Here is a 25,370-nt window from a genome sequence, read left to right on the forward strand (position 1 = left end):
AGGGAAGGATTCTGAGAAGGTAGCATTTAAACTGAGACCTAAGGATGGGAAGGAGCAGGAACAAGAGAGTGTAGAAAGAGAGAACCACACATGCAAAGGCCCTGTGGTGGGAGGGGACATGACACAATCACGGAACTAAAAGAAGACACAGCAAGTAGGAGAAGAGTGGTGTTAAGTTGAGGTTGGAAAATTAAACAAGGGCCAGGGTACATGAGATTTTATGTTGCTGTTAAAAGTTTGGACTTTAAGTACAGTGAGAAGCTATTGAAGGGATCTAAACGGAAGACTGATGTGTCTGGTTTCTTAGTTTTATAGGATTGCTCTGGCTGTAGGTTACGGAGGGGTCAACAGCATGAGGAGGCAATGCAGGTTATGGGAAGAGACAGTGGTGGCAGTGGAGGTGGGAGGAATTCCTAAGCAATCCTTGCTCCAGTGACCCTTGTAGCTGCTGGGTACTGTGACGTGGAGTGGGAACAACATTTTCTATGGCTTGATTTTCCTTCAGTCTCTCTGAGGATGAAGAAGATGAGCTGTTTAAAGGGGCGACTCTGAAAGTTCCAAGGCCTAAAGCACAGCCTGAGGAGGAGGATGAAGATGAGGTGGTAAGGAGATCCCAGGCACTGCCACGTCCTCATACCATCACCTGGGGGCCCCTCCCCACTGGCTCTGAGAAGAGAAATGGAGTCTGTTGGTGGCCCACTGCCTGGACTCTGTGTGCAGGGCCCTGTGGGAGCGGGCTTGGGGCTGGGAGGGGGCAGCTCTGTAAGCAGAGCAGGGATGGTCAGATACCACTTTTCTCTTAAAAAAGAATCACAGTGTCTGACCATGCAGGAATTAGTCCCACTGGAAGTGAGGAAAGTTGGGCTGCTTAGTCCTACATTGGAATGTCAAAGCCTCAGGTTTCCCCAGATATGCCTGGATATTAATTTTATTTAATCATTGGAAGGGACTTTGGAGATGATCTTGTCTGGCATCCTCATTCACAGACAAAAAAAATTGAGGCTCAGAAGGATGATTTACCTAAAGCCACAGAGTGAGTTAACAGCAGGACTAGGACTAGGACTAAAACCCTAGGCTCGTATTAAGGCCATCTGTTTCTGAGCTTTTTCTGCTTACTCAGCCTGCTTTCCAACCTGCTGCCTTGTTTTGTCATCGCCATATCCCTGGGCAGAAAATGGGTTCAGGACTAATAGCATAGCCTTGCTTTACAGAAAACGAGAGTGAAACCCAGGAAGGGAAGTTGCTGATAGAGCTTGAATTAGAGCCCCAATTCCTCCATCTGCTGTTCCCCCTCGTGCTATGTTACAACGTTTCTGGCTGTCACTAACCATTTTGACTGATGTGATGGGAAGTTCACTGGTGTCAAATGTGTGTGGGGAATACAGATGAGCTTCAGTCTCAGTCCCTCCCAGGGACAGAATATGAGGGTGAATCGGGGCAAATTCTGTCCCCTCACGTATCAGTCAAAGTGGGTTTTGCCTTTTGCCAAAGCCTTGGGAAGACAGCTGTGACAGATCTGAGATCCAGCTCATATGTATCAGAGCCCTTCCCTCTTGCCTGTGTTCCTTTGGGAAAAATGTACCAGTTTCTTCTGTTAGCCTTTTTACCAAGAATTAAGTTTTCATTTGAGAATCCTGAATATAAATTCTGCATTTAAAAAGAAAAAAAGGAAAAAAAAATTGAGTATCCTAAGTGACTGCCCTAAATATAGTTGAAATTTTTAAGTTAGCAGGTATATTGTTGGTATTAATACTAATACCATCAAGTTAACATCTGTTTCTTAGGTATTCTGAAAACCACTCCACAAACATGTCCATTAAATCTTCTACTACTCCAGTGAGGTAGGCACTTTTATCCCATTTTATAGATCAGAGGACTGACGCTCAGGACAATTAAATAATGTAACTAAGGTTATGTGGCTGGTAAATGTAGAGCTAGAACTTTAGCCCAGACAAAACAGAAGCTGTGAGCCAAATTTGAAAATTATAGGCCAGGTGTGGTGGCTCACGCCTGTCATCCCAGCACTTTGAGAGTCGTAGGCAGAAGGATCGCTTAAGCCCAGTTTTCGGCTGCAGTGAGCTATGTTTGCATCACTGCATTACAGCCTGGAAGCAAGATCTTATCTCTTACAACAAAACAAACAAAAAAAATCCTATACTGTCAGAGTTTAGAGATCACTTGCTTGATGCCTGGACAGAAGTACTAGGTCTGTTAGTTGGTAGTGGTGATAGGATTAGCCCAGAGGCTGCTGTACACACCTGTGGCTTTGTGAAGACTGGTCCTGGTCAGCAGTAGCTCACCAGAGCAGAAAGTACCTTGGTAGAGACTATTCATTTCGTGCCTGTCTCTAGCATAGATCCCTGCTCTACACCCCCACCTCCCATGGGACCTGTTTCCTGCTGATCCAGAGTTATGAAAGGGTGCGGTTCTCATGGCCCCGTTAGTCCCCTCTATCCCCCTGGTTGGAGGGAGCAAGAGTGGGGCCAGAGAAACGAGGCACCTGGGAGGCTGTGGCCCTGTGCTCTTCACTTCTTGGGAGTCTCCACTTGGGAATGTGGCCAAGCCTCTAAATTCAACTCTGTCTCAAATGATGGGATCACATCCAGAGCCAGTTAGGCCACCTTAGGCCACAACAACAGTGTTTTTTCAAAAGTGACTGTATTCTGCCCAGCCTCCCTCCATCTTCCCACGTCCTGTCCCTATCTCAGGCCTGCTTTGCTTCTCGGTTTCTTCCTCCTACTCCCATCTCTCCTCTTTGACTCTTCTTTCTGTACACGAAATGATGAGGGGAAAACCTGTCAATTCATGTGCTTCACAAATAAATGACAAAATTAGCCAAACAAAGTTGGTCTTTTGTCTCTGTTGAAAGAGTGCCTCCCTTCTCGGCATGCTTTGTCTCAGCTTTATCTGGAAGCCTAGGTTTGCTGGCCTCAGAGTCGGTCCTTCCAGTGCAACTTCTTTTGCAACCCAGAGCCAGGACCAGAAGTTGGATCACTTCACCTCACAGGTGGGAAGTCCAATTGGTACAGGGACAAGTGAGGACTGACTACTCTTTCCTGTTTTGTCAGAGCATGAAGGGACGCCCGCCCCCAACACCCCTTTTTGGAGATGATGATGATGACGATGACATTGACTGGCTGGGATGAAGACCCAGGAAACTGGTGCAAAGATTTCTCTACGACCCTTCCCTAAGCATGATTTTGCACAGCCAACCCTGGGTCTAGGTGAGGCACAGGGTGAGGTCAAGGTGAGCATTCTGGGGACAGTAGTTCAGGCATCTGAGTTAGCCACCTTCTGAGCCCCCTATCCAACCTGGTGAAGAGGAACATGACCCTATCTTCAGAAGCCAGTTGGAGAAAGGGCTGGTAGGTTCCTCTCCAGCCTGTCACCTGCAAGATTCCTGTCCTCTTCCAAGCTTTTTATTGTCTTCATTAACTCTCAGACCTGGGAGCCCTCCTCTGCCTGCCTCCCAGTGTTCGACTGTGCCCCAGCAACAAGACCTATCACCTGCGCTGAGGTCTCTCTGGTAGAACTAAGGGGAGATGACACCATCTAAGTCCCAGTGCAGTTAACAGCCTGGCCTGCAGTCCTGGGACATGTATCTTTTTCTCTGCCTTAAATCTGATACAAGAGGTCAATGAATATTTGTAATTAAAACTAAAATAAACGTCTGTAATGAAACTTGACTCAAACCCGTGGGAAGAAACTGAATTTGGTTCCAAGGGCTGTCTGTGTTCCTCTTTGGGATTCTAAGGGTAGGAGTCCTAACTGATCTGGATCAGTTAACATGCACAAAAGCATTATGACATATTCCCTTTGGCACCTAACCCTGGAACTTTTAGGCTTTCAAAGAAAGTCATCGTTCTGCTTTCCCAGCTCTTCCCTGGGGATTGTGGTTATCCAAGGACCAGTCCTGTTGTTTTCTTGCTCCTGCAGGCTTGGTCCTACAGCCCAGGAAGCCACGCAGAGAAGGTGGGAGGGTCCCTACCTTCCATTATTCATAGTACTTGAGGGATTCTTCACTTTGAGAGCAGTTCCATGCCTCTGAACTCAGGGGGCCAGGACTAATGCAGAGAAAAGCAGCAGGAAAATATTTGTGGTCATTTTATTTATTCCAGGATCTTCTAAAAACCATGCAACCAGTCTTAAAAAATACAATAATTTTAATAAAAATGTTCCCTGATTTCAAATGTTTATAAGATAGGAACTCAAATTCCACTGTATCTGTCCTGACGTCATCCTTGAAAACTTTGCGTCTGTCTCCCAGATGTGGGCCTAGGAGGCAGTGAGAACTACCATTTATTACTTTTTGTTGAACAAGTAGGCACTGCTGTCTGGTACTTCACACAGACTGTCTTGTCCCCAGCAACACTGCCAAAGACACTACTGTCAATCCATTTAATAGAGAAAATTGAGGCCTAGAGAGATAAAGTAACTTGTCCAAAGTTACATAGATAGTAAGCAGCAGAACAAGAATTCAAATCCTGGCCATCTGATTCCAGGGCCTGGGCTCTTGGCCAGCACAGCAGTGTTCCCTGCCTCATTGGCACTGGGCTGGGGGAAAAGACAGTGATGCTTTCAAAAATATAGGTTCCTAGGCCCTACCACGAATCTCCTGAAATAGAATTTCCACTGTTAGGATAAAATACAAAGAGCACAGGCTTTTCAGTTTCTACGATCTGCATCCACATCCCTGCTCCACTGGGTGCTGTGTGGCATTAGCCAAGTTACCCCCTCAGCCTCCACCCCCTCATCTGAGTTGATGAAGAAACAGACGTGGGGCCAGGCTGCCTGGTTCTGAACCCTGGGTCTGCCACTTATTAACTAGTGACTTTAACTTCTCTGTGCCTGTGCTTCTCATCTCTAAGGTGAGGACAGAAATAGTTTCTACCTTATTATGAGGATTAAATGAGTTAATATTTGTAAAGTATTTAGAACACTGCCTGACAATAAACAACCATATATAGGTGGTGTTGGTTAAGTTAAAAAAAAAATTTAAGTAGGGGAATTATCATCATTTGTGACTGGGCTCTGAAGAATGTGGAAATGAGGGCAATGGATGGCCTACTAGGTCTAACCCTATAATCCCTATCTCTAAAGCACAGATTCTTAAAAAAATTTTTAAGCCCCCTATACTATAAAAACCACAAGTGTATTACACTTCAAGAGACTGTATCAAACTGAAGAGGCTGCCAGTCATCCCTGGAAAGGCCATCTCAGCAGTGCCCCGGGGGAAGCAGCCTTAGCTGGTGAGGACTTAGAGGTGGATTGTTGGAAGTTTCATCAGCAAGACTACACTGGACTTTAGGAATCTCGTATCTATTGAGACACTGGGCAGCTTTCTAATTCCCTACAAACATGGGGAAAATGCACTGATCCATCCTAAAGGTGTCATACACTCTACTTCCTATAACAGTTATTTCTTATTGTCAATCAAAAAGCGGTTATTATATTTTTGCTTCTGCCCTCAGGGAGAGAAGGTACTAATTAATAATCATGCCAACACAGGTATTTACCGGCTGTGTGACAGTTACTTATAAGCAGGCACCCAATTAATGCTTGTTCCATGAACAAAAGGATGACTGTTGCCTAACTTGGCATTCTGAAGTGTCTACCTGTGGGCACAGCGTTTCTGGGCTGGGTTTCCCTGAGCACAGCTGTCTTCGTAGCAGATGGACAGACTCCATCCTCGGACAGCCCTGTAAAGGGCACCGCCAGCTCCATTCCCTCCACTCAGCTCCTGCCGGTGTTACACATGCTCATGTGCTTCCTGCTGCAATGAGGAGAAACAGAAGAACAGTCACAACTGTTTAAAAATATATATTTATTAAAAAGTATGTTTTTAATTCCCAGAGTTTACAATCATCTTTTCATCTGGCCTGTGAGGTCCTTGAGCATAGCTATTACGGTATCAGCAGTGATTTTCTCTCCCTGGGTCTCTGTTTCCTTTTTTGTAAAGTGAATGAGGTTCAAATATCCAGAGCGTCCCGTCTAACTCTAAAAAACGTAATGGCTTTGGTGGGACTGCTTATTGCATCTTCAGTCAGTACCCCACCGTGGCTTAATGAGTATTTTAAGTGAATGAATCATGTTTCCCCACCAGATGGTTATGAGTGAACAGTAATAAATAGCATTGAGTATTTTTAAATGCAGTTTTCTCTTCTGCATAAAAGAAGGATCAGGATAAGAGAGAGCATTAAGACCATGAAGAGCTTCCCAGACACCCAAAGCCATGAGATGATCTTCCTGCAGGCAGTGCCGTCTGCTGGAAGGAGCTCAGTCTATCCAGAGGATAAGCCAGGAGCCTGGATAACTGTCCTGCATCTCTGCCTTCAATCAGCTGTCACTTATTCTTCCCTGATAAGGGCAAACGGTCTCAGAAGATCCTGCCATGCATCATGAATAAAACAATCATTTCATTGAAAATTTTGTTTGTATGAATGTGCAAAATTGCCAACCAGGAGTTCAAAGGGAAAATTTTTTTTAAAACTTAGTTTGTTAATATGATCCATAGAAGAGACTATCTTCATGTATTCCAAAGGCAGAAAGGTAAGAAAAAGGAGCTAGCTTGGTCTCTGTCCCCCAAAGACAGAAAAGGTCAGGAAGTCCAATGGAAGGTGCTCCTGTAGATAAGGCACAAAGCAGGAGACTGAGGGCATCTAGGTTCCATGCCCTTCATCGCTCAGAATCCATCTCCCTGTCTTGAAGATCTTTGGAAATTCTTAAGTCACAGAAATGCATTGTCATGGGCTCAGCAACCCTATCCCCCAGTTCTGTTCTCTCCATTCTCCCTTTGGTCACAGCAGCCTTCTTAAAGCATAAGACCGGGCCCAGGCCTTATGCAGGCTGGTTGAGGAGGGAGGTTGCTGCAATGGCCTCTGAACTCCAGGAAGCAAGTGCTGGCTTCAGCTCAAAGTTTCCAGAGGTTGGGAATAAGGTGGAGGAATAGATCCCAGAAGAAAAAGCAGCTGGAGGCCGGGCGTGGTGGCTCACACCTATAATCCTAGCACTCTGGGAGGCCGAGGTGGGAGGGTCTCTTGGGGTTAGGAGTTCAAGACCAGCCTGAGCAAGAGTGAGACCCCATCTCTACTAAAATAAAAAAAAATACAAAATTAGCTGGGCATGGTGTATGCACCTGTAGTCCCAGCTACTCGGGAGGCTGAGGCAGGAGGATCACTTGAGCCCAGGAGTTTGAAGTTGCCATGAGCTATGATGATGCCAGTGTACTCTAGCCCGGGTGACAGAGTGAGACTTTGTCTCAAAAAAAAAAAAAAAAAAAAAAGCAGCTGGAAGTACAGTTTCTGGAAGAGGCCTCAGCTTCCTCTAGCCTCAGTGTCTGCACATCCCTTGTCACTAATCCATGCGGAGAAGTGGGTATGCGAGGTAGTAGCCCACAGCAGAGCCCAGGACCACACCAAGGAAAATCCAGGTGTTGTAGGACATTACAGCCAGCATTATGAAGTAGCCAATGACCACTTGGATGACATGGATTAGAGACTGGCCAAAGTGACGCAAATACCACCTAGATAAAAAGAAGAATCAAGTTAATGCTGGTAATGAGCTGAAGCTGGGAGTTGGTATCAGGACTAGAAAGCCATTGAGTTACAGGACCAGCTTATTTATTATATTATACTCGTATGCTTAACCCAGGAGAGCTTTCTTTTTAAAGAGACATATCTCCACCACATTTAGTTCTGAGCTTTCTAGCATCCTAGGCCAAAGGGAAAATGATGGGATATGTAATCTATCCTGTCTGATAAGGGACAAGAGGAAATTGTCATCAGTAAGGCAGGTTCCCCCCACCCTGAATCTACTGTGGGAGGCAGTATGACAACGGAAGGAGCATAGACTTTGGTGGCAAATCAATTCCTACTGCTAGGCCACTTATTAAATGGGACCTAGCACAAATGTCTTAACCTCTCTCGACTTAAATTTCCTTATTAGTAAAACAGGAATAAGAATAATTCCCTTGTAGGGGGGTTGTGAAGATTTGGGACACCCATGTGGGGTGGCTGGTGATGCGGCAGGCAGGCTCATTAAGCACGAGTGAGGCTGGGGCTGGAGAGAGGGCAGAACGGGGACCCTAAACGTCTGCCTGATCAGAGTGGGAAGGGAGGCGAGCCGAGGGGAGGGTGCCTCCCTCCTCCCACCAGGCAGGATACATCACTAACAGCAGTTTTTATCACTTGCTTCAGGACAGCTGAAGATTCCCTCCTCGGTTTGGAAGCTTAGTGACCTAAGGAACCTGTTGAGATTTGGGGGAGGCTAGGTGGCCACCCCTGATGCTAGACAGAGGCCTGCACCAGGGTCCTAAAGATCACAGTTCCCTAAAGAAAACCTCAGCCTCGCAAGCAGCTGGTCAGAGAGAGATTTTGCCTGGGCATCAGGAGACCTGAGCTCTGGTTCACTTGACTCAAGGTAACCACTTTGGCGAGTCCTGATCCTTCCCTGGGCTTCAATTTCTTTTCTGTGAAGTGGGGCTAATGCTCTCTGGACCCAGACTACCTCTCAGGGTGCATGTGAGTACCCACTCCCCACACCCAGTGCTTGTACCTGTGGTGGGTTCTGCTGACGGGGGGAGGATCTGAGGCTGCAGAATCCCAGTCTGTCCCTGCGATGACCTGCTGGCTGACGGAGGTGGGCAGGCTCACCAGCACCTGGTGGAGCAGCTTGGCTTTGCCAACCTTGATGCCTTCGTACAACACAGCGAGGAGTAGGACCACCAACGCCGAGAGGGCTATGCCTGTCAAAGGAGGCTGAGTTGCAGAGACCTGGCCAGGCCAGCACTGCTTCCCTCCCAGCACCTCCCGCCCCCCGAGACTGGCCCAGCTGGCAGAAGAGCACCTCCACTCATTCCGTGGAGTGCATTCCATTGACCTCTCTCTTGCAACTTCTTCCCCACCCTCACTGAGCTCAGAACTTCTTCAGTCTCTTCCTGCCTCCAGACCTTTCTGGGTAGGGATGGCCTACTGGAATGTGGCTTTGAGATCAGGAAGATAAAGCCACCTGGAAAAACCAGGGGCTAAGGGTGACGAAGCCATATACCATCGCCCCAGCCTCTCCCCCAGCCAGCTGCACACATCTCTGTCACGACTTCTTGTTAAGGGATGAGTACAGCAAGGTCCTAGTTACATGTAGGGACACAAAGTCTACAAGGAAGAATATACAGCACAGGGGTAACAGTCATTGCAGCAAAGTACGATACAGGTGCTTTTATCTTCTTCTTGCCTGATTTTCTAAAGTTTCTTTTGTGAGTGTGTATTACTTTTATAATAGGGAAAAAAACAGTAAGTTATTTTTACAGAAAACATTAAGTGTTTACTAGAGCTGCTGTGTAAAATTAACTACCAATTGCTGCTTCTATTTCACAAATGGAGGGATAATAAATGGTCCAGATAAAGTATTTTATTGGGCTGTGTGACATAAGAAGTATATGTTTGGTCTCTGCCCTGGTTTCCTGGCATTCAGCTCCTAGAACCCTTGAAAACTCTGAAATGGTGTCTCTGGATGCCAATGAGATGACTGCTGGCTGGGGCTCCTGGATGGCCTCCGGATGGCCTCTGGATTGGGGCTGATTGCCAGGGAAGCCAACCTTGTGCTCAGAGGGTTGGAACTTTCAGCCCCACCCCCAACCTCCGGGAGGTGAGAGGGACTGAAGATTGAGTTGATCACCACTGGGTAAAGATGTAATCAGTCATGCCGGTGTATGAAGCCTCCATATAAACTCAGAGAGCTTGCAGGTTGCTGAACACATGGAGGTACCTGGTATGAAGCCTCCATATAAACTCAGAGAGCTTGCAGGTTGCTGAACACATGGAGGTACCTGGAGGTTGGCAAGCCCAGGAAGGGCATGGAAGCTCCACACCCTTCCCCATGCCTTGCCCTAGGCATCTCTTCCATCTGGCTCTTCATTTGTATTCTTATAATACATGGGTATATGTAAATAAAGTGTTTCCCTGAGTTTTGGGAGATATTCGAGCAAATAATTAAACCCAAGGAGGGGGTCATGGCAACCCCGACTGATAGCTGGTCTGTCAGAAGTACAGAAGACAAACTGGGACTTGCTATTGGTGTCTGAAGTGGGGGCAGTCTTGCGGGACTGTGCCCTTATACTGTGGGGTCTGCACTAACTCCAGTTAGTGTTATATTTGAATTGAATTGTAGGACACCAGCTGGTATCAGAGTTTGGTCGGTGTGGGGGAAACCTACACATCTGATCACAGAAGTGTGTTGAGCGTAAGAAAAGGAGAAACAGTAAGTTGGTTTTTTTCCTTCACAGGCTCCCAGGAGAAAACTATCCACAAAAGATGCAGGTTTTAAAATACAGATTTATAGATAATTGCATGCACATAGCAAAAATTAAAACAGTGCAAAAAGGTATACAATGAAAAGTAAGTCATCTTCCCACCCCAGATCCCAATTCTCCCCAGATCAACCTCTGTTAACTCAATGTACATAAAAGCCTCTATTTGTCTAAATGACAGCACCCTCTCTGTGCACACTCTTCTGCATCTGACTTCATCATCCCTTCTCCTTAGCTCACACAGATCTCCCTTATTTCCTCCAGAGGCTTCATAGGATCTGAGATAGATTATATTTTCCAAAGACAGCCACCCCACTATACCCCACTCCACATGCTCACTCCTGCCATCAAGTGGTAGGGTCCATGTCCCCTCTCCTTTAGCCTAGGAAGACCTCTGCGACTTCAACCAATAAAGGTGGAAGGAATGCTTCCAAAGTTGGGTCTTGAAAATCCCATGCACTTCTGCATTGTGCTTTTGGGACACTCGCTCTTGCAATCTAGCCACCTGCCACGAGGAAACCCAGGCGAGAGGAGACACCACATGTAGATGTTCAGCCAGCAACCCCAGCTGAGGTCATAGCTAACAACCAGCATCTACCACTAACCATGAGAGTGAGAACTTTTCACGATGACTATAGTTCCAGCCACCGTCTGACACAGGACAGACCCTGAGTGAGGACCACTTAGCTGAGCCCCAGCAACTCACAAAACCTCTGATAGAGTGAACGATAAAACGACCATTGTTGTTTTAAGCCATTATTTACTCAGCAATGGATAACCAGAAGTGGTAACCCATTGTAGGGATGACCAGAGTTTATTTGATCCCCACCTGCAATGATGGGCATTTGGGTTATTTCCGGTCTGTTTTTAAGGTGCATTTATTTAAGCTGAAAAATAATTCCATCATGAATTAGTGCCACACTCTGCCTTTTTAGGTCAAAGGAATACTCTTCTCTTTCAGATTGGTGTCTCATCTGCAGCAGCTGCTGTGGGCTTCTGAGCTGGTACAGGACAGTGAACCCTGGATGAGGGAGGTGCCAGGTGGCACCAGGAGGCCTTGATCTAGTTCTGTCTCTGATGCTTACTCACTGTGTGACCCTGCACGAATCTCTTCCCTCTGTGGGCTTCAGTTCTTTCCCCTATAATAAAGGAAAAACCTGCCTTCCTGCCCTCTCTCTCTCTCAGCCTTTGTGAGAATCAGTGAGATAAAGGAACTGTTTGCAATCTCAAGGGTAGTGGTTGGAAATGAAATTAGAAACGCAAAGTTTCCACTCAACATTTATGCCAGGACAGTCAGGTTCACTTAAATGCCCACAGAGAATAAAGAGAACCCAGGTTCTCCACTGCCTGGTGCTACAAGGCTTTCCAAACTGCAAGTTTGAGCATCCCAATTCCTACCTGCAGGACTGTGGACACTCCAGAAATCAAACAGAAGCACCACCTTGTCTGAGAAAATGAAATGCATCTGAAAGAGAAGGAAACCTGCATCACAGGGGGCTTAGGGCAGCGGAAGTCGTGGTCATTAATGGTCTCCACCAACCTCCTCTGGAAGCCCAGAAAAATGAGGTCACTGGACTTCAGCGCTGGAAGGGCTACCAGAGTGATCAGGACTAACTGAGGCCATATGGAGCAGGGACTTCCCCAAGCAGGTCAGCAGCAGAGCTGTAATTGGGCTGGCTCTGCTCCATGTGGAAGTGAAGGTCAGGGAGTGCCCATCCTCACTGGGCCAACCAGACTCGGCATGTGACAGTGCCCTGACTACATGGGGATGTCCCTTCTGTGCCCTCCAAGCCCCATTGCCTCTTCTTACCCTAGGGCTCCAGCCACTCTGCTCCAGTGCTGAGACAGGCTTCCCCAAGGGGAATAATGGGGTTAGAGCCTGGAGTTCTCTTTGTCCTGGAAAATCCAAGCAGATCCCGCCGAGTTTATCCTGGAGGGGCCCAGGGACAGCCATCTTCAATCTGTATTCCACATCCCTCCACTCATTCACTACACCTTTGCTGAGCCCGGTTCTGGGCCCAGCATTATGGAGAAAGGGTAACGTCTCTGGCCTTGATGAGTTCGCAGCCTTACAGGAAAGACTGCAGGTAGAAGCAGTGGCCCTGCAGTGCCTGTCTGACGCCTTATAATGCACAACAAGCACCGTGGGTGTTTCTAGGGCAGATGTCTGTGAGGCCACGCTTTGAGAAATCATCTGAACCATGATGCTCTCCTGCCAGCCAGGAGGGACTGGTCATGTAAATTATGTTAGGAAATGGAAATTTAGGCACTGAAAAATCATGTTGAAAAATTTAAAAATAAAAGTAGCTTTTTATCTCCCTAATATGAAGGCGGTACTTGGTCAATGGAAAAAGCTAAAACAGTACCAAAAAGAAAGTAAAAAAATCATGGAGTCCTACTACCCAGAGATATCTCCTGTTAGGATTCCAAAAAGATTTGTCGACATGGCAAAATGTTCAGAAAAGACTGATAGACAAAAACAGACAGAAATAAATAATCCTGTGAAGCTCCACGTACCCTGGAGTTGCACTCATTCACCTGCAGAAGCTCTGGCACCCTCTCTGCCAGGGCAGAGAGTTGCATCCATTACCCCTTCTCTCTGAGTCCACTCGGTAAAGCAGCTGGCATGAATGGAATGTCCTGTGGGTAATTAATCAGCAAGGGAGGCTCCATAACTGGTTTTCTTCTATCATCCTTGGGCCTGGGCCAGCTATGTCAGGGTGCCCAAACAGCCCAGTCACCTTTTGCTGTAGACCTGAACACCCACAGGACAGTAAAATGAATTAAACCAAGACTTCCTTTTGTTGTGCTAGGGATGTGCAGAGCCTGGAGATACGGAGATGAATGGGACAAGTCCTTGGCCCTGTGAGGGAGCTACCCTCTACAAGGGGAGACAGAGGAGCAAACAGGTAATTACAACAGGTGTAGGTCAGAAAGAGAAAAGCACAGAACAGGTCCCCTGGGGGGTGCTGGGGACCAAGCCACCTGAGAGACACCTGACCTGGCCAGGGGCCAGATGGCTAGGACAGTTCTGAAGCCAGAGGAGCAGGAAGCAGCCAGGGAAGAGGGACTGAGCAGTGTGCTCAGAGCTGGAAGTGCCTACAGACACCATCTGGTTTCACCTCATAGAGAGTTTGACAACCTGGAGGGGCAAAGGCGCTCTTAGTCTCTCAGACTTCCCTACTCTGGCCTTTTTGCTAGAGGAGAAGATTCAAATCAGCACACTCAGACCTGAGGAAGGATTTAAGGGACTTTGTGGTCAGATATTCAATTAAAGGGCTTTGTGGTCAGATAGTCGAAGGACAGGCCCCAATCTTGTTTTCCCACTTGGGATGGATCTCCGCCTCTAGCAGTTTAACGCCTCTAGCAGTTTAACGTATCTGTGCTTGACTCAGGGTGCGGTGGGGTGGGGCCCTGGGCAAGGAGGCAGCAATGCCAGGGACTTGTTTGCTTCTTTATCTTCTCATTGGGAGTTACTTACACTTCGAGAAAAGCTCCCTCATTTATAAACCAGAGTTGAGAAGGAGATTAAGGTCCCGGTGCTAGGCTGACTGGCTTCGGAACTTTTTCAAAGCTTCCATCTATTTCCCCTTTTAGAGGACAGGCAGGAGGTGGGGGTGGGCATCTGACTAAGTGGCCTTTCTAAGCTTCCTGTATCTTAAATTCTATGACATTCTTCACGGGGATGAAGAAAACGATATGACTTCTTGAGAAACGAAGAGTCTTGCAAGCTGTGATTCTCTCCAGCCCAGGTGAAAAAACCCATAACAACAGCTTGCCCGAGAGCTATTTTCCGACTCAAAGTGCAGGGAGGATGGAAAGCAGCTGGGTGTGTTTTGTTCCCCAATAATCAGACTTCTAGCCAAGGGCAGGGCCCGGGCAAGGGGTGTGTGCTCAAACTGGGGCTTTCCTCTTCGTGGAAGCCTCCCTGGAATCTCCCCAAGTCACTGCCCCCCGGCGCCGGGCGCCGGCCGGAGCTCAGGGCTGGGGACCCCAGACTCGGCCGTCCCCACCCACCGCGCCCCCGCTCTCATGCCGCGCCGCGGCAGGTGCTCGGGAACTGCTCGGCGAGCCGCGCTGGCTCCCAGCAGGGGGGACAAACAAAAAGAAAACCCCAAAGCCACTGCAAGCTCCACCGGCAGCCACACACCCCCTCACCGGCCCTTGGCCACCCGCGGCGAGGTTCTCCAGGTGCCCCGGGAGGTTGCTCCAGGGGACCCCGCCCCCGTCGCCCACCCGCGTCCCCTCCTCCCCGTGGCGACCGGGATTTACCGCCATGGCGAGTGCCCAGGGCGAGCGCAGGGACGCCTCCGCCTGCTCGGGTCTCCTCGCGCCGAGTGCCTCCCGCCGCTGCCGCCGCCGCCGCCGCGATCGCGCCCCGGGCCGCGCGGATCACGTGGCCGGGCAGGCGGCGCGCGGGCGCCTGGGAGTTGTGGTCCCCACGCGCGCCCCACCCCGCGGCCTCGGGCGCGCAGCGCGGCCGGGACCCACGCGCGCAGCCAGGTCCCCGCCGGCCGCGGCGCCGCGTCTCCCAGGGCGCAAGCAAACGGGGACGCTTGCTGCGTCCGCCTCGTCCCTGACTGCGCTTGACTTCGTCTTGGCAATCATAACAGTGTTTATTGCTCCTTGTAATAAACCACGCCGAGCATAACACGGGTTGAGCTGAAAATTGAAAAGTCCATCCTATGGACATAATAGCAACAAATTTGGAAGAAATTAAATCAAATATGCCCCAGACTTTTAATGTAGTCATTAAAAGATAATTACATTTTCTTTTTCAAAAATCTTTTCCAATCTGATAAGCGAAGAGCAATTTACTGTTGTAATTTTAATTTGTTTTTCTCTGATGGCAAGGGTAGTAAACTGTTTTCTTATTGGTATTCCCATTTTCGTGTATTGCCAATTTCTTTCATTGATCCAGTTTTTCGGGGGGGGACTATTTTGGAGGGAGGGTGAGGGACTTTTAACAGTTTTTAATTATTTAGTAACCCTTTGCCAATCATCCTATAAGTAAAGGGGCTTCTCAGAGAAACCCTACTAGGGACGGTGTTAGGAGACAGCTTGAGCCTGGAGCTGACCTCAGTTCAAGTTCAGAGCCACTGGCTTTGGGACCTTAGGGAAATAGCTTTTCATTTCTGAGCCTCAGTTTCCTGATCAGTAAAATAAAAATAATAATAGAACCTATGTCATAGGGGTATTGTAAGGAAGGAGTCAGTGAAAACATACGTGTTAAATTCTCAGCATAAAACCTGGCAGTGGAAGCTTGCTCAATAAATGGTAGTCATTGTCATCATTAATGGCAAAGATTTCCTTCCTATGAAAGGAAGCTGTCTGCAAAAGGTCAAGCCAACTCCTCAAGCTTACACGGCTTCTGAGAGCCTCCATCTGAAAACTAACGGGGGTTAGCGAGCAGTCACAGATTGGGGCAGCCTCAGGGAGAGAACAGGGGCACAGCCACCATGGTGGGTCGAGGTCAGGAGGGAGGGCTGTGGTCCTGGATGTGCCTGGTGCTGGGAAGCAGTGGGAGAAAGGGTAAGCATGTCCTTGAAGCATCTGGCTCCCAAGAGCTGGGGAGGGGTTTGGGGATTAGGGTGTGCTTTTTCTCCTCTCTGGGCCTTAACCGGAAAGCAGGAGTAAGAAGATTTGACCTCTGCACAAGCTGGGGCTCCTGTGCAACACAGCCTTATTCATTTGACTGTTTTTGTTGGCTTTGTCACAATCTGATGACCTTCACACTTAGCTCTAACTTCCTCATGGGTGTTGTGGTTGCAACACTCAGCCCTAAAAGGACTTTAAGTGCCCATTTCTTTCTGAGCCACTGGAGAGCCCCCTCCTCCAGCCCCTAGGCAGAGAACTTGGTGTAGACCCCAGGATCCTAGCTCATAAAATCACACCACAGCTACCCTAGCCTCGGTCCATGGCAAGAGATTCTTTCCAGATTCTGCATTTTGACAGCCCATGGACTCCCCTCCTCTCATGGAACAACAGAGAGTCTGTCTTTGACTTTCCAGCACATACCCAGAGCCCCTGGGACAGAATCCCTAGTCAAGAAAGATGGTGCTGGTCTTAGGTTGTCACAGAGATCATTGAGGGGCCCTTTAACCCTGGGTGCTGAGCTTGTAGTCAGTTGGTGGAGGGGAAATCCGACCAGTCATTTCTCCTTCTGAAGTTCAATAGAGGAACTTGAAGTCTTACAGAAAAACCACATGCACAAAATGTAATTCCTGTAGAATATCAGGCCTTTCTGTGTCTGTGTGACCCCAAAGATGCCACTGTCCATCTCTGGGCCCCAGTTTCCCCATCTGTACAGTGAGGGGTGGAATGGATGACCTGTAATTGCCCCTTCACATGCTGCTGATCTGCAGTTATAAGTGAGCTTGAAGGTGGAGTCCCACACTTTATGGCCAGGACTTTTGCATGTTTTCCATGCAGCTCCATTGCTAGTCTCCTGTGTCCTCCTACATGTTACCATGTTATTTTATATTTATGCTATGAGTAGCATTGTGTAGCTGATGTGTGTGGCACAGGGAGAGTGTGCACATCCAAGGTTGGCCAGAGCATTGGGACAGTGTGTGTGTGTGCTGGGCCGTGATTAGTGTGCTGCTAAGGTGGAAGAAAGCAGGAGCCAGGCCACCAACAACCTGAAGGCCACATATGAAGTCAGGAATTTATTCTCAAACAAGGAGGAACCAGGAAAGAGTTGTTTTTTTTTTTTTTTTGGAGACAGAGTCTCTCTCTGTTGCCCGGGCTAGAGTGCTGTGGCGTCAGCCTAGCTCACAGCAACCTCAAACTCCTGGGCTTAAGCAATCCTTCTGCCTCAGCCTCACCAGTAGCTGGGAATACAGACATGTGCCACCATGCCCGGCTAATTTTTTCTGTATATTTTTAGTTGTCCAGCTAATTTCTTTCTATTTTTAGTAGAGACGGGGGTCTCACTCTTGCTCAGGCTGTTCTTGAACTCCTGACCTTGAGTGATCCTCCTGCCTTGGCCTCCAGAGTGCTAGGATTACAGGCATGAGCCACCGTGCTGGGCCCAAAGGGTTTTTTTTTTTTTTTTTTTTGAGACAGAGTCTCACTTTGTTGCCTGGGCTAGAGTGAGTGGCGTCAGCCTAGCTCACAGCAACCTCAAACTCCTGGGCTTAAACGATCCTACTGCCTCAGCCTCCCGAGTAGCTGGGACTACAGGCATGCGCCACCATGCCTGGCTAATTTTTTCTATATATATATTTTAGTTGGCCAGATAATTTCTTTCTATTTTTAGTAGAGACAGGGTCTCGCTCTTGCTCAGGCTGGTCTCGAACTCTTGAGCTCAAGCAATCCACCTGCCTTGGCCTCCCAGAGTGCTAGGATTACAGGCGTGAGCCAACGCGCCTGGCCCCTAATCTACACATTTTATATACATGCAATCATATGTCATAACATGTGGCCTTTTGTTACTGACTTCTTTCACTTAACATGTTTTCCAGGTTTATCCATGTTGTAGCATGTATCAGTACTTCGTTCCTTTTTATGTGGGAATAATATTCCATTGTATGAACGGTGCCTGATTTTTTAAAATTGTGGTAAAATATGTATAACATAAAATTTATCATCTTAACCCTTTTTAAGTGTACAGTTTTTTTTCTTTTTCCAGCAAAAGGAAATGAGCCATGATAAGTGTACCGTTTAGTAGTGATAAGTGCATTCACATTGTTGTACAACCAGTCTCCAGAACTCTTTCCATCTTGCACAACTGCATTGCCTTTTATGTCCTAGCTTCAGATGCTGTGTAGCATCACTTCTGCCATATTTATTGGTCGTAAGTTCATCACTGAGGTTGGCCTAGAGAGAACAGAAACCCAGAGATAGAAGGAATGTCAAAGAATTTGTAGTTTTAAAACCACCATGCAGGTGAAGCATGGGGTCTCAAGGTCCTGTCCGGGGTTATTCCAAGAAGTGTCTAAGAAACATTTGGCCAAATTGTCCAGTCCTCTCCAGGGCCAGAGGCTGACCTTTTTCTCACTGTAGTTGGGAGCTTCTTTTGCATTCTAGTCTGAGCCATGCGAGTCTGAGGCTGTCACAGCTGCTCACAGCCCTCTGGAGTTGGCCACAGTGCTGGGTTGGGACAAGTTGGGTGGCCTGGAGCTGCCACTGATTCATGGTAGATCTTGAGTAAGTCCCACTCCCTCTCTAGGTTGGTCACCTCTTTCTGATCCCAGCCATTGCTGCAAGGATCCAGGGAGACAGCAAGAGCCTTTGCAAATAGAAGGAAAGTGGTTACAGGGGGAATTGTCAACGTAGATCCAGCTGGATGTCGACACAAGAGGAATCAGGCCCATCTAACTGCCTTCGGTGAGCAGTGAAAGACATTCAAGGCCGAGGAAATGACAAGGGAGAGGGCAGAGGACAGGATACCTGCCAGGATCTTGTCCCCCACCTGCCTCACTTCTGCATAATTTTTCCTAAGACCTCACAACACAAGGCTGGGGCTTCTGAAGAAGTCCTCTCCCCTTTTCTCAGCCCCTTCTAAATGGATTATTTGTGTGATTGGTTGTTTCTCTCCTCCTGGTCTGAGCTCACGAGGCAGAGCTATGCTTGGGTTTGCTACCTTTGTCCTGGGCCACAAGGCCTCTGGGTGTTTCTGCTGCTCCTTCCCCACACCAGGCAATAGGACATGGCGTACTCTGTCCTGTCTGCTGAGCCTCACCCTGCCCCATTCCTTGTGGGGCCTCCCCTGGTGACCCTGCCCAAAGCTGGCCCAGGCCCATTGCTCTAAGACCCTCAGTTCTTGCTCCCTCCTCTAGGTTCAGATATTTCAGGTGGGGGCGGCAGGATGGGGGGGAAGCTGCTCTTCCTCCTGCTTATCCATAATTTATTTTCTCTTTCCCCAAAACCACCCCAAACTGGCCACAACGCTCATGGGAAACAAAACCATCGTGTCTCAGAGGCTGCTTCTCTTTCTGCCACTTCCCCCCTCTGAAGCAATGAAGCACGGAACAGCTGCCTACTTGGCTTCAGTCATTCATTCAACCAATACTCATGACAATCTACTATGTGACACGCACTGTTTTAGAGACTAAGGATGCATTCCTGAACAAAAACACAGAAATCCCTGTTCTCGGTGACCTGCCATTTGAATGGAGAGAAAGGAATAGTGAATGAGTGTATTGTTAATAACTAGTATGCTACAAGGTGATATGTAATACGGGGAAAAATAAAGCAGAGTAAGTGGGACCAGGAACACAAGGAAGATTGCAGTGTTAAATTGGCAGGTCACGGTGGCCTCTCTAGGAGAGTGACATCTGGGAAAGAAAAGGAAAAAAATGCAGGGAGAAAAACATATTAAAAACCCTTTGGCGGTGGCTCACGCCTGTAATCCTAGCACTCCGGGAGGCCAAGGCGGGTGGATCGCTTGAGGTCAGGAGTTCGAGACCAGCCTGAGCAAGAGCGAGACTCCGTCTCTACTAAAAATAGAAAGAAATTATCTGGCCAACTTGCTGGCAGCATGGCCTTGGCAAGGACACACCCCCACATCCTCTACTTTTCTCCTCTGTCACATGGCACTGATAGTCACAGTTATCTCAGAGTTATGGTGACCATTAAATGGCAACATTAGCAAGGGTGTAACACTGTCCCTGACAGAAGCAATCAGTGCTGTACAAGATCAGGAGAGGGTAACCCTCAGGGCTCAGGGATTGGACGAGAGCAGTGGTCACAATGAGCCACTACAGGGAGCATGAGACAGGCCCCTAGCTCTCCGGACATACCTAGGTTTGGATAAAAGTCAGACCTGCATTTTGTTTTCAGTGTGAGAAAATCCATCACACTATATGCTTAAGATACTTGCACTATATGTTGGTTGTATTGTTCTTTCCAAAGGTGTTTGTGTGTTTGTTTTCCAGTAGGACCGGAGAATGAGAAAAAATTCTTGGGACATATTCAGACCTCTGTATGTTGAGATGGGGTCCAAGCCTGTATCTCTGAGGAGAAAAGGGGAACACATCTAATATTGGGGGTACAGGTGGAACAAAGAAAATCGCACCAGGTGTGGGGGTACAAGTGTGCATGCATGTTTGTGAGCACACACATACTGAGGTGCTGGAGGAAGAAAACTGCAAGGCCCAGAGAAGGGCAGAAGGATCTAGAGGCCTGAGTCACCTATGGTTCAAGGGCCACTTTTGTCCCCTCCCCATGCTCAGGGACTCTTTCACCAACATTTCAAAAGAACACACAACCCTCGGCCCAGCCCAAGGAAGCAGCTACTCTTGTGTTTCCTCTTCCTCTTCCCACTACTCTGAACTGCTGCTGGAACCGAGGGAAGCCAGGCTGGGCGTTCTCAGGGAAGAAGAGCTCATGCCCTAGGGGGACACCCAGGGCAGGCAGGCCTTGGACTGGGACTAGGGCTTCCATCCCAGTGTCACTGGCCACAGACCTAGTAAGGGCCTGCTCCACCCCTGCCTCCCCTCACCACCTGCCCTCCATTGCCCGGCCTGGAGAGCTCCCCTGCGGGGCCCTCAGTGGCCAACTTTCTCTTCAGCAAAGGTGATCACTCTGCTCAGTCCTTCAGGTGTCCCTCTTCCTAGCATGTCCCTTGGAATTCCAGGGCCAACCTGATCTTGATGCCAAGAGGAAAACCCCCAGGGAAGGGACAGTCAGAGCAGCCTTGGGATGAGGGTAAAAGAGTGTCACAATGTCAGGGACTTAGGGACACAGACCCCACCAGGCACTCCTGTCCCCGTCACACTCCTGGATGCAGGTAGAGCCTCCTGTCACCTGCAGGCACCTGCTGAAGCCTCCTTTTGAAGGTAATTCCAGGAGCTGCTGTAGCAACCCTGTGCTCTGAAGGCTGTTCCAGGGCCACCATGGAGGTGACACTGTGTATGCGGAGGAAGGAGGAAGTCTGGTCTATCTTTGTCACCTGGGTCCCAGGGCATGAGCACTCGATCTGGCTCCACCTGCCCCTGCCCGCTGCCTGTCGTCGTGCACCAGGGTGCTCTGCCCAGGCATCATGACCACTGGATCCCACTCCAACCAGGGACCGTGGGTCACCATCTCACAGCCCTTCTCTCCAGGCCACAACCAGGTTCTGGAACCTCTTCCTCAGGCACACTCCACTATGTCTTTGACCTGCTATGGCCTGAGTGTGGGTGTCCAGCAAAATTTGTATGTTGAAACCTAATTCCCATTGCACAGCGTTAAAAGGTGCGGCCTTCGGGAACGTCATGGGAACAAATCCAGTGAGAAGAAGACAGAGGCCAGAACCTCCCACTTATGCAGCCATGAGAGGGTCCTGCTCTGTGCAGAGCCCAGGACCACCAGAGAGCAAGCTGCTTCTATAGACAAGAGGGATATTGGCACTCTGAAGAGCAAGTCAATCATTGACCGCATCCTGTGCTACCAACCATGGCCACTTCCTAGAACTAATGCAAGAGAAACACCCACAAATCTGGGCAAGGACTGGCGGGGACCAAACCTGCATGCCGTAGAAATATCCGGAAAGCATCATGCCTCAGTAGAAAATCACAGAGATTGATTTTTGAGTTTAGCAAACAATAATCTGTATAATTGAATAGAAAGAGTCACAAGTATAATGTCCTCTAGGGTTTTTCTGTGGAGAATATACAATAAGAAAGTAGCACACTTCAGTTTCCCTCCTGAGCGTAGACTGTACATCTTTGCCTTCAGATGGGGACGATTTCTTAGAAGAACCTCTGGACAACAATTCCCAGACAGGAACAAACCAGAAGATTTTCTTCTTTCATCTTCCTATTTGTGATCAAGGCTGGGGGGAGATTTCTCCAGGAGATTTAGCCCAAGCATCACTGTAGCCCTCTCTGTGCAGCAGCTGACGATCTGGAGGATGTGATGGTGGGAACAGGTGTCTTGGGTCCTGTGGATTTGGATGCTATATCCTGTTTCCCAGGAGAACTAGAAGCAGGGCTTGACATTTGAGGCATGATGCTTTCCGGGTATCTCTACGGCATGCAGGTTTTCTGGCTTTCGAAGCCATGGCTCCCAGGAAAGGGAACAGGCATGGCTGGAGCAAGGCGGCCCCGCGCCATCAGGGGCCCGGACCGGAGGAGCGGAGGGAGAATTTCAGTGACGGGGCGCGAGGCCGCGAGGGGGCGCGCGGCCACCGTTCCCCCGCGAGGGGGCGCGCGGCCACCGTTCCCCCGCGAGGGGGCGCGCGGCCACCGTTCCCCCGCGAGGGGGCGCGGCGCTCCCCTGGCTGCGCCCAACGGCCGGCAGCGGGCGCTCGCCTCGCCCTGTGCCCAACCGGCGCCTCCCGCGGGGCGAGATGCGGCCGCGGTCCCGGTGTGAGCCGGGGCCGCGGGGCCGCTGGGCCGGGTGAGCTGTGTTTGCGACGGGGCCAGGCCCGGAGCCGCTCCGGGCGGCGGCAAGAGTGAGTAAACCGCTTCCTGTCCCCCGGCCCTGAGACAGCGACAGGAGCCTTGCCGGGCCGAGAGGTCCGGAGACGGTTTCCTTACAGCTGGAGCAAGAACCTTTCCCTTTCTGGGTGTCGCCCGCGTGTGCTTCTCTTACTGCCCCTCCATCATTGACTCCCCTATGCATTTATCGAGGCGTTCGCAGCCTAAGCAGAGCTGGCCACAGTGTCTTTTTAACAGATTAAGGACTGTTTCCCGGGAGAAATCCCGACGCAGATGCAGGGAAAGGGGAAATCTCTTCCATCGGGGCAACACGGGGAATACCAGGGCCTTCCAGCTGGGCGAGTCGAGGTCGAGGCCATCGCCTGGCAGACGGCCGCGTGGCGTGGTCACTCGGTCGTCGTTGGGAATAACGGGTGTTACAACCTTGTGTTCTGCTGCCTCGGTAGCGTCTTACCATATAGTTGGTCACTAGCATTTTCATCTCAACGTCCTCATTTTCCCCTTTTTAAATCATTTCAAACATTAGATCATAGCCCCACTTTCCTTTCAACGATGTCAGAAGGACGTTTTTCTGCGGTTAGGACCACATTCTCATTGCAAGCTCCCTAGTAACCTGACACACTAGACACACGAGTTGCTGATGCCCTACCTCTGTCCTACAGTCAAAGAGTAAAGTAGCTTGATTCTTATGTTCTCATTAGTATTTCGGACCCGGCATGATTTGCTTGTGGCATCATATTTCCATTTGCAATGTTATTACACAAAGAAGACACAGGCCCCTTTGGGTCAATACTGACATGGTTAACTGTATAGGCATTATAACATTTGTGCAGCTCACTCTAATAACATTCCAGGAGCTGAATTTCAAACAATTTTTTGTGATCTTGTCAGAGTTAAATGATGTTTTGCACAAAACATAACATCTAAAGTTACTTGAATGTGTTCTAGTTTGCTTCCCTGATTTTATTGCTTTCAGCAAAGCATCATCTATTAAAATATCAGGTTGAATATTTCGGAAGCCCTTCAGTTTTAGAAAAGCTTGATGAAACAGAATTTTCATGGGCACGAGTTCTTTTCAAATTCTTCCAATCTGTGACTATGTTTTGAGTAGCAAATATCTGTATGATACAAGAGAACACATATTTCCTATTCAAAACATAGTCACAGATTGGAGGAATTTAAAACCAGGCCGAGGATACTTTGGAGGAAGTCTACGGAACAAGTCCCAGTGCATCCACTCTCCATTAAAATGTTTTCCAAAACTCATCCTTTGAGTATGTTCAGCCCTAATGTGAAAGACATTACCTAAGATCTGCATCTTGTCTTTGTTCTAGAATGATCACCTTTTCAGAGAGCCAGCACAGACACAGTCATGCCAGACCAGAAAAGAAAACCCAAAACCCATAATAATATGTTATAACACATCATTGTATATGCGTGTTTTAGCTTTAATATAAACATATGATAAATGGGTTTTTATATTAGGGAATCTAATATTTCCTTTTCTGTCCAGAAATACTATCATCTAAACAAAATAACAACAGGACAAGATAACAGTGGTGATCCCTAGTAATTAATACTAGGTCTAAATGAACATACAAGACATGTGACAAAAATATAACAATATTTTGATCATGTTGCTTTTTGTCCACAGATATACCCATTTATTTTAACTCATTTTCAACTTCTTTATTGGATTTTTAACTGTAGTAGGCCTTATAACGGTGCATTCCTAAAATTCATTTAGGAATTTGAAACATTTCTAATATACATGTAAGAATTATGAATGAAATTAAAATAGGACTCATCAAAGAGATAAGATTTTAATTATGATAAATTAAAACATAGCAATGACGTTTCTTTCATTTTGTCTGTTACATAGAGGATGGTTTTACTCTTTCTGTCTCCTTTGATAGTAGGAGACAGAAAGAGTGAAGTGCTTCCCTGAACAGCCTGCAGACTTTGAGACAGGATTCTTTTCTTGTATGTGGTAGTAAAACAATATCGTAAAACATAACATTCATTTTCACTTGCTGTTCTGCTCTTAACGAGCCCACATTAAACGGAGTCCTCATGTCAGTGCAATGTGAAGACACTGAGGTAAATATTGTCTCAACAGACGTGTTTGAGCACAGAATACTTAGGCTGTTAGTTCCCAGCAACAGCAGGTTTTGACACTCGTGGGGATCAGATCCCAGCTTTCCAGAACGTCCATCTGCCTCCCTCCTACAGGTTTGTTTGCTGGACCAGCTGCTGGCAGTCCAGTCCTTTGCATCTATAAATTCATTCTGTAAACTACACATGTCCAAATGCCCGTGATTTTTAAACATTATGGAGGATGTTGGATGTCATCACAAGTTAAACCTCTCTTTCTCAGAAAAAAAAAGTTTACAGGACAGAAGTAATTTCCACTTGTGAAATTGAAGGTGGGTTACAAATCAGTTATGTGTTTAGGAAGGAATTCTGTAAAGTCCTATTTACGTTGACTGCCCTTTCTGGTGACTCTTTTTTTTTTAAGTTCTGAAACAGTCACATTTCAAAAAAATGAGTACATTGTTTATTGCATGGTTTTTGTCCCAAGCTCATATAAAAGCCAGCAGCAATGATAGCAACCTCACAGGCACATGTCAACAGAGGTTATCTCCTTTAATTTTGGATGAATTTGAATATTTCTCTAAGTCCTTCTGTACATGTAGACA

At 48.0% G+C, this 25,370-nt stretch overlaps 2 protein-coding genes across 10 annotated transcripts in view; one reads left to right on the plus strand and one right to left on the minus strand.

Moving 5' to 3' along the window:
* FKBP15 (FKBP prolyl isomerase family member 15) overlaps positions 1–3,692 on the plus strand; it is a 54,191-nt gene extending 50,499 nt beyond the window's left edge. The window contains exons 27-28 of one of the 2 annotated variants that reach the window (XM_045563586.1): positions 506–602; positions 3,069–3,692. In XM_045563586.1, coding sequence (XP_045419542.1) covers positions 506–602; positions 3,069–3,146 — 175 coding nt within the window. In that variant the 3' untranslated portion in view covers positions 3,147–3,692. The other variant, XM_045563584.1, reaches the window with a different exon arrangement.
* A 278-nt stretch (positions 3,693–3,970) lies between these two features.
* On the minus strand, positions 3,971–14,695 carry SLC31A2 (solute carrier family 31 member 2). Of its 8 annotated transcripts, none has more exons than XR_006737929.1 (5): positions 12,114–14,529; positions 11,702–11,768; positions 8,554–8,743; positions 5,616–5,773; positions 3,971–4,064 (listed from the first exon to the last, which is right to left on the minus strand). XR_006737929.1 is itself a non-coding variant. In XM_045563593.1 (5 exons), exons 3-5 carry the CDS (start codon positions 11,766–11,768, stop codon positions 7,354–7,356), a joined length of 426 nt encoding a protein of 141 aa, XP_045419549.1. In that variant the 5' UTR covers positions 12,114–12,199; positions 14,576–14,662; the 3' UTR covers positions 7,262–7,353. The 8 variants fall into 8 exon arrangements, 7 of the variants coding, with proteins under 7 accessions (XP_045419545.1, XP_045419549.1, XP_045419544.1 ...); XM_045563593.1 differs by lacking the exons at positions 3,971–4,064; positions 5,616–5,773 and adding exons at positions 7,262–7,522; positions 14,576–14,662 and having other exon boundaries at positions 12,114–12,199; XM_045563588.1 differs by lacking the exons at positions 3,971–4,064; positions 5,616–5,773 and adding exons at positions 7,262–7,522; positions 14,576–14,660 and having other exon boundaries at positions 12,114–12,943.
* Positions 14,696–25,370: the final 10,675 nt, after the last annotated feature.

Source organism: Lemur catta, chromosome 10, assembly GCF_020740605.2.
Source record: "Lemur catta isolate mLemCat1 chromosome 10, mLemCat1.pri, whole genome shotgun sequence".
In the NCBI taxonomy this organism is placed as follows: domain Eukaryota; kingdom Metazoa; phylum Chordata; class Mammalia; order Primates; family Lemuridae; genus Lemur; species Lemur catta.

Excerpts from the sequence above, each read along its gene's own strand:
- SLC31A2 (XM_045563588.1), bottom strand. The coding sequence starts at position 12,506 with ATGGTTCAGATGATTTCTCAAAGCGTGGCCTCACAGACATCTGCCCTA. Across the intron at positions 11,769-12,113 it reads AGAGTGGCTGGAGCCCTAGG|ATGCATTTCATTTTCTCAGA; the intron begins GTAAGAAGAGGC and ends CTTCTCTTTCAG. Across the intron at positions 7,523-8,553 it reads GTCAGCAGAACCCACCACAG|GTGGTATTTGCGTCACTTTG; the intron begins GTACAAGCACTG and ends CTTTTTATCTAG.